The sequence below is a fragment of the Hypanus sabinus genome, chromosome 4 (assembly GCF_030144855.1).
Source record: "Hypanus sabinus isolate sHypSab1 chromosome 4, sHypSab1.hap1, whole genome shotgun sequence".
NCBI lineage: Eukaryota > Metazoa > Chordata > Chondrichthyes > Myliobatiformes > Dasyatidae > Hypanus > Hypanus sabinus.
In genome coordinates, this window is record NC_082709.1 from 16,048,771 (window position 1) to 16,060,889 (window position 12,119).

The window sequence follows — 12,119 nt, forward strand, 5'->3', positions numbered from 1 at the left end:
CGATACGGATAACGCTGTTTTAAAAACTATTATTTGGTGTTTGGTTTGCACGTAGCAATCGATGTGACGGGGAAGTTTGTGAGCGGTCAGGTGTGCAGTACAAATGTCCGCTGAAGTTGCGCAAGTGAACAAGGTTACTCCGCAAACTTCCGGAAGCGGACGGCCGCCTCTCCCCTGCATTTCTCTGCAGATCTGCCCTTCGCAAAGGTTTTCTGCATACCTGTTTTTACCATAAAAGGAAGAAGGAAGTTGGCGAAGGACAGGGGTGAGGCGTCTACACCATGGCGACTATACCCCTCAGCGTCTCGGAGAGTGAGCCATCTGCTCCACCCCCGCAGGTGGAAGGTAGGCTGCACGCCTCATGCTGTCTGACTGAGACTCCTCCTTCGCAAAGCCCGAGGCCGCAGGTATCGGCAGCCTCTCGGGTAAAATTCTCCTTGCTGCTTGGAACGTATTCCCTTTTTTACCTGTTTATTGTGCGTTCAAGTCGGAAGATATGGCGGTAGACCTGGTAACAATCGTGTTGCTTCTGGGAAGGATGTTAGGCAGTGTTGCAGGTGAGTTCACGGTCGGAGGACTGGTATTTACGCAGCATGAAAACGATTCCAATATATTCTGATTCGGTCCGGAGTATTTCTGGTAACGTGCGCTGAAGCTAATTGTGCAGCACGTGATATTGAAATTCCTTTTTTTGATAATGTAGCACAGCATGTGGAGGTGCCATTCACATGTTATCAATCTACCATATATTGCAACCGGCGCACACAAAGTGCTGGAGGGACTCCGGAGGCCGGGCAGCATCCATGGAAAGGAGTAAACAGTCGAGGTTTCGGGCCGAAACCTCATCGCAAGCTTCAGCGATAATTCCGGCTCTAACGCTCCGTTGTTTTCTCCGCAGGGTCTTGTTCTTCTGGAAATGCAGACACTTGTGAAGACTGCCTGAAACTCGGACATCAATGCGCTTGGTGTTTTCAAGAGGTAGGAAAACTCTTAAAAAGCATCATCTCTTTAAAAGGACTTTTTATTTAGTGCGCTGTTTAATAAGGCTTCGGAGCGACCCTCTGCATCTTCCTTTTCACTGTGGTCGTGAAGGGACCACGAGATTAATAATTAACTTATTAAAACAACAGCCTGCTCTTGGAAACTTGGGCGTTGTGGTACAGTAGTTGCGATTATATGTACGACAGAAGGAGTAAATGAATAACCCATTGAATGTGATTTTTGAAACACTCAACACACTCTGCTGGTTCTTATTGTCCTCCTCTTGGCCTCCTCTTCGCCCAAACACTCCCGAAGGCAAGAAATTATGGGAATAAATAATCTGCCCTAAAATAAGGCATTTCAGGGCGGAAATTTATACTGACTCAGTGTGGGCTACTCTAGCATTCAAACACTGTGATCTAGATTAATTAAATAGATAACTGCGAAAAAAAAACCCAAATCATTGATAAAACCGAGGGAAGAAAACGTTTGCAATACCTTACACCAAAAAAAAAATACAAAATCCAGTTCAAATTGCAGCAAAAAAAAATGCTTATAAACTTATACTTAGTTACTTGGGAAAAACGGGAAAATCGTTTGAAGAAATTTTACTGATATTACTATTGGAGAGCGTTCAAACGAACTTTTGAGTAATATTATGTTTCTAATCACGGTAAAGTATAGCTATATTCAGTGGGATACACCGGTAAGAAGATGTTCAGAAAGCAAATGCAAAGTTTCAGAGTTTCAAACCGTTTCTTTATTCGGGTGACATTCCGTGGCCTGTTTCACTTTGGAAAATTTATCCTTTACAATGCCGACATGAAATGCAAATTGTTTATTTTAGGACTTCAATGTTGATTTAAATTCCGGTGGAAGGTGCGGCGCCCTCGACGACCTCTTACGGCAAGGGTGTTCTGTGGAGTTTATCGAGTTCCCAGTTAGCCACGTTCATATTATAAGTAACCAGACTTTAAGCTTGAGTCGACAAAAGGGGGACGAGAAAAGGATACAAATGTCTCCCCAAAAACTCATACTTAATCTGCGACCAGGTAATCTCCACGGACGGGTAGCGTCGCGAATGTGCCTGAGAGAGGAGCGGGCACGGTTTTTAAAAGGGTTTCACTGTAATATTGATTCTTCGCCATTATATTTGCCCTTGTACCTGAAAATACTAGAACCAGAATAGCTGGCTGCTGTGCTTTAAAATGCCTTAAAAGACTTCTGATCATTCAGTTAAATCGACAATTCACTTGATATTGTGAATATTTCATTGACCCCGCATGAGCCGACACAATCCCGTTTCAAAGTAAATATTATTGTCATAGTGTCACCACATAGAACACTGAAATTCACTTTTCTACCGGCATAACCAGCAAAAGGAATCCTAACTGTAGCGGGATCATTGAAGGGCAACAAACTGAGCAATGCCAATATAAGTAATGAGAACATGAGATAACAGGACCAAGGGATAACTCCGAGATGTGGGTGCACCTCAATCGATGGGCAAGTCAGTGGAGTTATCCCCCTTCTGTTCCAGAGCCTGATGATTGTGGGGTAGTAAATGTGGTGGTGCGAGTCCTGAGGCTTTTTTTTGTGGTAGCAGTAGGAAAACAGCATGACCTGGGTGGTGAGGATCTCTGATGAAGGATGCTGCTTTCGTGTCGGTGTGCTCAATGGTTGGGAGGGCTTTACCAGCGATGTACTGGGCTGAGTTCATCAGCTTTTGTAGGATTTTCTACTCAAGTTGTAACATGCAGACAAAAACACTGGGCTTGTGAGGTTTTTGCACCAGAAGCTTAGCCTAAACACTTAGCCAACACATAATGCACAGAATGAAGGAGAGTAATAAAGTTACCAGTGATACCATGCAAGCAGACATCTTACACTTATGGATATAAATATTTAATGTGTCAAGTCTTATGATTATTTTTGGATTTAATCTATAATTTTCTCAGGTAATCAGGTGACATTCGAAGTGGATGTGCGCCAGGCTGAAGATTATCCAGTTGACCTCTATTATCTAATGGATCTCTCTGCCTCTATGGTTGATGATCTAGCCAGAATTAAAGAACTGGGCTCCTCGTTATCCAAGGAGATGGCCAAATTAACCAGCAACTTTAAACTAGGCTTTGGCGCATTCGTAGAAAAGCCAGTGTCTCCTTATATCAAAACAACACCGGATGATTTAATTAATCCCTGCTGGTATGTAGTTCATTTTGTATTAATATCCATGTCGAGTTCTTGTCAGGAGCATGGGGGATTAGAGCAGGGTGTTGTCAAGCAATGTTATACAACTTACCTTTGATTAAGATTATCTAACACACTGTAGATGAAAATTGTTTCAAAATTCATCATGTGTTCTTTCATGATTCAGCTTGGTGTATTTGCATATGTAATCACAAACAAAAATAGGATGCCATACATATTCAAGACCACAAGAAAACACTTTTTTTGAACGAGCACAAGTGCAATACACAAAGAAAAAACAATTCTCTACAGCAGTAAGTTGTAGCGGTACAGAAATCAAAATAATACATATCCTTAAAATGAGCTGATATATGGAATGCTGACAGACTTTCACACATCTGTCTCTCCCTCCATACCATCTTCCTAGCACTAATCACCAGCCATGACCTACCCCAGGAGAAAACTCTCTTGCCCCTTGCACCAAGAAAGTGCCCTTTTATATCCATCAAACCGGTTTACACTGGTACTTTCCCACCCCTTGGTGGTAGGAGCTGCACCAGCCCTTTTTCACCTTCAGCCCAGACAAACATGTTCTTTCTACAATGCTGGCTGCAGACAAACTTCCTTGACTCTCTCAAAACATTGCTGTGGACTAGTTCTCCTGTACTTTTTCAAAATGATCACACTACCAGCATTTTGTCTTACAGACTTCCATTTTATTTTGGTATACACCAAGGAGGAATCACATTTAACTTTTTCCTTACAGTTTCTCCTGTTCACAAATGGGACTGCTTTTCCTGGTATCCCAGGACTTTAGCATCAAATTAAGACAAAACTTATTGCTCAGCTAATTAAAACAGCAAATTCTTAAATAAGTCTTACTTTCTTTTAACCTTAAACTAATTTATTTGTTTCCCAGTGCAGTTATTCTAAACTTTATGGGGGAAGAGGTTTCTACCATTGAAACTAGTTTAGCATTGGCTTGTCAAGTGCTAAAGTTGTATTCTTCACAGATTTAAGTTTATCAACCTGCGGTTTATTCTATTATGCATTCAGGTCATAAGCATTGTACCGTGCAAGATAGAGTTAAGGCTCATTTGGACACAGAACCAGAATGACCTTTCCAACCGAAAGGATTTTCGATCTTTTTTCTACAGACAGGTTCAGTTTTGATGCAGCATTTGCACTTTGCATAAATTAAACGTACAGATCTGAAATAGATAAAGGATTTTGAAAAAGAGCCAACCACGTCATTAGTTCTCTCCCAATATTCTAAACCTCAGCAGGCATGGATGCGACACAGCAGAACGAAACAAGTCCTGTTAAAAGCTACAATAAAACCATTGAGGTGTGGTCTGAAATTAGCACTAGTACAGTGTATAATCAAAGACATTTTTTGAGGAATATAAAGCCATAACCTATTACATAGAACTACAATGGATCACATTGGTGTATCAAGACATTTAATTGTATTTGTTTTCTGTTGTCTTCAACATTTTTCTTGGGAGGGGGTCTGGTATTTCTTCCATTAAAGAGAACAAACTGATACCAAATAGCATAGGAGACAGGAGATTGAGGACCCGAGTGAACTGGAAAACCAAAAGGGTTTGCCTTTAGGTAATCAGATTGAGATTGGGGAATTTAAAGCTGATGGTCTTGGAAGGAAGTGTAAATTAGAGTAAGTTGATTAAATATATATATATATTTTTAAAATCATGCATGTAGGAAATAAAGATGCTGAGAACTGTCTTCATATGCGTGCCATTTTCCAGCTCCATTTGATTGAAAATTGACTAGCCTGGATTAAAATAGATTTGCCAACTTGATTTGACCTCTTACACCAATGAAAAGTCACCCCTCTGGCTCTGATTATTGAGACAGTAACTTTGAGAACCAAAGAGATTTCAATAACTTAGAATTATTGCCTTATGAGGGTAATTTTCTGATATTAACACTTTTCAGTGGGGAATTTAGTTGTTGTCTATTATACAAGTGTAACAGATTGACAAATTAAAAGATCTGTACAGCGTGAGACTGTGAAATCTTATGCTAGCAGGCTTACAGTACAACATGTAATTCAGACAGGAATTTCCCCCGACTGACATCTTACTACTTTTCTGTCCCTTGTCTGAAGTTACACCAACTTAATAATGAATGACTTTGGCCTCAGTTATTTTGACAGTAGGATAATGTAATCCATTCCACTCACTCTACTGTAAAATCATTTCTGCATTCTAAAATAAATTGCCTAATTAGCTGAGACCCATACAAGAGAAAAACATACATTTGATTCAAGTAATGCAAGTGTTATTGCATTAATCATGAACTGGAGTCATTGGATTGCGTTGTAGAGAATAGAAACCAACTCTTAAGCCCATCATAATGCCTACCTACAGTGAATTGAATTAATTCCTTCTTCCCCTGTGCCCTACCCATCAAAGGACCTGTCAACATGTCTCTTAAATTTTATTACAAGTATTTATAATACAAATATTGATACTGGAGTGCATTCATAAAATCTGCCTTAGCATTGACACAAAAGGATTTGCTCCTGACAGTGATTTTAAACTTGTAATTATTAATCCTGGGACCCTTATTTGACTATGAGCAAATAATGTCAGACTTTCTAAGGGGACTATCTCACTCCTACTGTGCTTGGTCTCAAAACTGGATTAAAATCAGAATCAGGTCTTTTACCACCTGTATATGCCATGAAAGTTGTTGTCTTTGCAGCAACAGTACAATGCAATACCTAGTAACAGAGGAAAACCTGTGAATTACATTAGGTGTGTATGTGTGTATATATAAAGTAGTTAAATAAGTAGTACAAAAATAGAAATAAAAAAAGCAGTGAGGTGGTGTTCATGGGTTCAATGTCCATTCAGAAATCGCTTGCATGTTCTGAATTTTGACTCTAAATGATGAGAATGCTGAAACTGTCCAGACATTGCTATTCATGCCATTATATACAGCTGAGCACAAGAAGTGTAACCAAACCTAAATGCTACGACTTGTCCCAATCAGGTTTTACAATATTAATGAAATGTGAAATTAATATTATTTCACAAACTCATGAAACATATTGTGCTTGCAAACAGAAATCTATTACATATTTCTTTCAAATTAGGACTATGTATGCGCATTGCTTGCCCGCATTTGGGTATAAGCACATGCTCTCGCTGACTGAAAACACCATAAAATTTAATGAAGTTGTTCAAAATCAACAGATTTCTGCAAATCTAGATACACCCGAAGGAGGATTTGATGCCATATTACAAGCCACTGTGTGTAAGGTAAATTAGCTGGGAGTTTGGTCTTTGATTTTCAAAATCGAAGCATGATTTAAATGCTTTAAGATAACTCGAAGTATTACAAATCTATATTTCAGGAAAAAATCGGTTGGCGAAATGATTCCTTGCACTTATTGGTATTTGTGAGTGATGCTGATACGCACTTTGGAATGGACAGCAAGTTGGCTGGTATTGTTGTTCCTCATGATGGAAAATGCCATTTAGACAGCCAGAACATATATGCCAAGACAAGAGCAATGGTAATAGTAGTTTAATTTTTAATTCATAAATATTTCTAAGATATCACTGATGGAAGAAAACAAACTCAACAACCTAAGTGTGTCTGGACTCTGCGTCCGTGCATTGCAGTGTGGTTGTCCAGATGATATTTATTTGTTGGGGTACCCCACACAATAGCCCCTTCCAGCCCTTCGAGTCGTGCCACCCCGCAGCCCCTGATTTAAACCTAGCCTAATCACTGGACAATGTACAATTACCAATTAACCTACCAACCAGTCGGTCTTTTGACTGCAGGTGGAAACCGGAGCACCCGGAGGAAACACATGCGGTCACAGGGAGAATGTACAGACACTTCACAGGCAGCACCAGGAATTGAACCCGGGTCCCCGTTACTGTAAAGCATTGTGCCTACAGCTCTCGCCCCTTACTCCATTTCTGATCTTGCCTTTAGCTTCCTTTGCTTTGAGGCTAGATGCCCCCTGTATCTGGTCCCTCAGCTTAAGCTCCATTTTCCTCAATGGAGTCACTGACTTAAAGTTCATGATTAAAATTACCAGTTTAATGTGTGCTGAATAATATGTTAATGCTTATGTTTGGGATATTTTCTTAATCAGTTTAATCTTTCCCAACTGTCTTTGATCGTCAGTAATACTGAGACTGGTGAGAAAGCGTCCGAGCTGCATTCCTGTGAGGGTGGGGGGGGGGGGGGTCTCAGTTTCCTCTTCCAGTGGCCTTGGGGCTGCTCATGGCCTGCTCCCCCAGTAGTAACAATGCCAGCTGCAGGCCAGGACTGAGAGCGACTGACATGACTGGGCTGGTTTGGGTACTATCTAGCCCAATGGTTTAAAAATGGGAAGTTGTTGGGGGTGGGGGAGCAGTCTGTGCAGAGGACACTCGTGTAAGTGTTTGACTTGTAGACTGCTGACTGCAAATATTCCCACCGCTGAAAAATTCACTGTTTACTCAACTAACAACACTTATAACCATATAACAATTACAGCACAAAAACAGGCCATCTTGGCCCTTCTAGTCCGTGTCGACGCTTACACTCACCTAGACCCACTGGCCCGCACGCAGCCCATAACCCTCCATTCTTTTCCTGTCCATATACCAATCCAATTTTACTTTAAATGACAATACCGAACCTACCTCTACCACTTCTGCTGGAAGCTCGTTCCACACAACTACCACTCTCTGAGTAAAGAAATTCCCCCTCGTGTTACCCTTAAACTTTTGCCCCTTAACTCCCCAATCATGTCCTCTTGTTTGAATCTCCCCTACTCTCAATGGAAAAAGCCTATCCACATCAACTCAATCTATCCCCCTCATTATTTTAAATACCTCTATCAAGTCCCCCCCCTCAACCTTCTATTCTCCAAAGAATAAAGTCCTAACTTGTTCAGCCTTTCCATGTAACTTAGGTGCTGAAACCCAGGTAACATTCTAGTAAATCTCCTCTGTACTCTCTCTATTTTGTTGATATCTTTCCTATAATTCAATGACCAGAACTGTACACAATACTCCAAATTCGACCTTACCAATGCCTTGTACAATTTTAACATTACATCCCAACTCCTATACTCAATGCTCTGATTTATAAAGGCCAGCATTCCAAAAGCTTTCTTCACCACCCTATCCACATGAGATTCCACCTTCAGGGAACTATGCACCATTATTCCTAGAATTTGAGTTGCATATGAAATATTGATGCACATTTGCGATAAATGAAGTCTTTGAATGTGATTAGTTTTATTTCAGAATGGTTTGCTTAGACCAGAATCTTCCAGTTTATGAAATTCCATAATTGCATAAAAGGTTATTTATAATACTACAGCGTTCAATTCCTGGTATTTCTCAGGGGTCAGGGGAAGAGCTGATGGTTTATTACAGTGTAAGAACTGAAGATATACTGGTAGATTAAGCACCCATTCATACTGAAGGAGCATTTAGAGTAAAACTTCGATAATCTGCTCTCCAGTTGTTCAATAATCTTGATAGTTCGACAGTCATTACTCAAGGGTGTAAGCTGGTGAACCCCAGGTGTGCACTTGAGGTCAGGAATACCCATGGAGGGGTGAGTCATGAATATGGGTAGGGTTTGCAATTGGAGGTGATGACTAAATATTTTAATCTCAACCATGAACTATATTCATACAAAAGCAGTACATGGCTTTGCATTGATAGTGTTGCCTGCATACAAAGTACCATTGCCATCCACGTGGCTTCATTGAAAAATACACATTTTATTTGACAGGCCTCAGGGCTCAGCCCCTCATTGGTCTATTGAGCACAGGAGCATAGATACAGTTCTTCCCCCGTGCTGGCTGCACGAAGCTGCGGACCATCCCTCAGAACATACTCCTGCAGCCTGAGCTATGCGAGCAGCACCCTTCCCTCATGGACATGTTGATCTTTCAAGACAACAACACGTTTCAGGCAGTCTACCCTTGTGGACATGTGGTTGAGTTGGCAGATCAACACGTTTCAGGCAGTCTACCCTTGTGGACATGTGGTTGAGTTGGCAGATCAACACGTTTCAGGCAGTCTACCCTTGTGGACATGTGGTTGAGTTGGCAGATCAACACGTTTCAGGCAGTCTACCCTTGTGGACATGTGGTTGAGTTGGCAGATCAACATGTTTCAGGCAGACTGAAGTGCACCTTTGATCTTCCGGCAACACTTGACGTGTGTCCCTATGCATTTGTGGGAACAGCCGGCGAATCAGAGTGCTAGGGCAGTATGCATTGTGGGTGAAACGCTGTACAGGAATGATCCAAAGGGGTGGGCTCCTCTCACTGCCAACCAAGCAAGGTCTTGTGCTTATTGGCACAAGAATTCTGATGATTGGCATATTTTGCCAAATAGCTTTAACATTCTGTTCGAGGATCCATCATGTCCATCTCAGGCAGTGAATGGGCTGAATTTGTCCTACATTTCTGAATGGGATGCACCTGGGTCATTTTATACATTGTTCATAACCAATCAGTTTCCCCTCAATCATCAGCAAAATGATGGAAAGTGCTGTTCGTAATCCTATCAAGTAGCTATTGAGCTTGCTCCACAATATTCACCGGAACTATTCAGCTCTCAACCTTGTCACAACCACAGGCCATCCGTAGATCAAATAACAGACTCGATATGGTCTGTGTGGCTGAATTTAACACTAAGCAGAGCAATTAAATGAAAAGTAGATTTCTAATTGCAGCTTGCTTCAGTGCTCACTTACAATGGCTTTGTTTATTCACTGGGAAGACAAATTACAGTCCATTATCTTTAAGCTCAATGGTAATCCTGGGAACATCTTTATTCCTTCCAATATCCAAGAATCCATGCCCACATAGCTTTTAACAATTCGTGTTTCTCTTCTGTGACCTGACAATTGTGCAGCAGTCTTATCAAACAGAGTCTGTCCTAGTACCTCCATCAACAAAAAGCTGGAAAGCTTACAGTACTGTGGAAAAGTCTTCAGTACATATACATATTCAGCACCTGGAGTGGAGAGCGAGTTTGTAAATTGAATTGATTGTCTTTATTACTTACATCCTTCATATACACGAGGATTAAAATCTTTACGTTCCATCTCTGTTCAATGTGCAGTTATAGAACTCAGGTCATCAAAGATCCTTTGGGCCCTTTTTACACACCTGTCATTGTAAACGTCCTGAATCGTGGGAAGTTCACATCTACAGATGCACTGGGCTGTCCGCACCACTCTCCGCAGAGTCCTGCGATTGAGGGAAGTATAGTTCCCATACCAGGCAGTGATGCAGCCAGTCAGGATGCTCTCAATTGTGACCCTATAGAAAGTTTTTTGAATTTGGGGGGCAGAGGCATACCAAACTTCTTCAACTGTCTGAGGTGAAAGAGACACTGTTGTGCCTTTTTCACCACACAGCTGGTATGTACAGACCACGTGAGATCCTAGGTGATGTGGATGTCGAGGAACTTAAAGCTGTTCACCCTCTCAACCTCAGATCCATTGATGTCAACAGGGGTTAGCCTGTCTCCATTCCTCCTGTAGTCCACAACCAGCTCCTTTGTTTTTGCGACACTGAGGGAGAGGTTGTTTTCTTGAAACCACTGTGTCAGGGTGATGACTTCCTCTCTGTAGGCTGCCTCATTATTATTTGAGATTAGGCCAATCAGTGTAGTGTCGTCAGCAAATTTAATTAGCAGATTGGAGCTGTGGGTGGTGACCCAGTCATGGGTATACAGACAGTAAAGGAGGGGACCCAGTACAGGGGGCTCCTGTGTTGAGGGGCAGAGGTGAGGGAGCCCACTCTTACCACCTGCTGGCGATCTGACAGGAAGTCCAGGATCCAGCTACACAAGGCAGGGTGAAGGCCGAGGTCTCTGAGTTTCTTGTCGAGCCTGGAGGGAAATCTGGCAGGAGCAACAGATGTTGGGAGTGGCGACGGTGGAGCACCATGGGAGGGACTTGGGACAAGTAGCAGAGAAGGAGTGCCAGGGACCAGGGTTGGCACAGGTGAAGACACACTCGGCCCTGAGAATTGGCAGAGCAGACATGATGGGCCGCATTGTGCCTCTATGTCTTGTTGTTGTTGAATCCCCATCAACTCATGTCCACCTTATGGATAGTGTAGTTGTCTATTGGGACCACATTATGGATAGTGTAGTTGTCCATAGGGACTGCACAATTGATAGTGTAGTTGTCTGTCGTGTTTTCATGACAAGATACGGAAGCAGATTACCAGGCCTTTCTGACCACTCAGATACTGCTGCTGCCCAGGTTGGGAACTCAGGCCCACAACCTCTATATCTTATGGTCTTTAAGCTTGTCAGTCATCAACCGATTTCATTATGAATCTCAAAACAGCAGCACAGTGGAAAAATTGAGGCAGCACAATAGCGTCGTTGCACAACGCTTTACAGTACAGGCAACTCGGGTTTAATTCCCACCACTGCCCTGTAAGGAGTTTGTACGTTCTCCCTGTGACTGTGGTGTTTTCCTCCCGGTGTTCCGGTTTCCTCCCACAGTCCAAAGATGTACCCCATCAGTTGATTGGCAAGTTGTTCTGTGATTAGGCTAGGGTTAAATCAGGGGTGAGGGGAAGGTTGCTGGGCAAAAATATAAAGGAAAACATGCAAGCTTTATATTAACATGTAGTGTTTCCGTAACTAGCAGAGGCAAGAGGAATGAACAATATGCCGAAGGGCTACAAGACGAATAAGTTTTCATGCGGTGCTGACTGGTGGCATGGAAGGGCAAGGTCTCCAGGAAAGAGAGAGTGTGATTGTTGGAAGTTGAAGTTACAGACAGGAAGGAGTACTGTTCCATCTGGTCACCTCACTGTGGCAGTAAAGGTGAAGGTGTGGAAGAAGTCTGAAGGTATTACAAGGCTTGCTGATTTAGAGTATTGAGCCTAGATTCCCAACAATATTGTGTAGATCAGGAAT

General features: G+C 42.1%; 1 protein-coding gene across 1 annotated transcript in view; it reads left to right on the plus strand.

Annotated features, from left to right (window-relative positions):
- The first annotated feature begins 310 nt into the window (after positions 1-310).
- The window catches only part of itgb6 (integrin, beta 6), a 67,875-nt gene continuing 56,066 nt past the window's right edge, over positions 311-12,119 (plus strand). The window contains exons 1-6 of the mRNA XM_059966466.1: positions 311-557; positions 899-978; positions 1,829-2,033; positions 2,940-3,186; positions 6,299-6,464; positions 6,560-6,721. Coding sequence (XP_059822449.1) covers positions 497-557; positions 899-978; positions 1,829-2,033; positions 2,940-3,186; positions 6,299-6,464; positions 6,560-6,721 — 921 coding nt within the window. The 5' untranslated portion in view covers positions 311-496. The remainder of the gene's footprint in view (positions 558-898; positions 979-1,828; positions 2,034-2,939; positions 3,187-6,298; positions 6,465-6,559; positions 6,722-12,119) is intronic.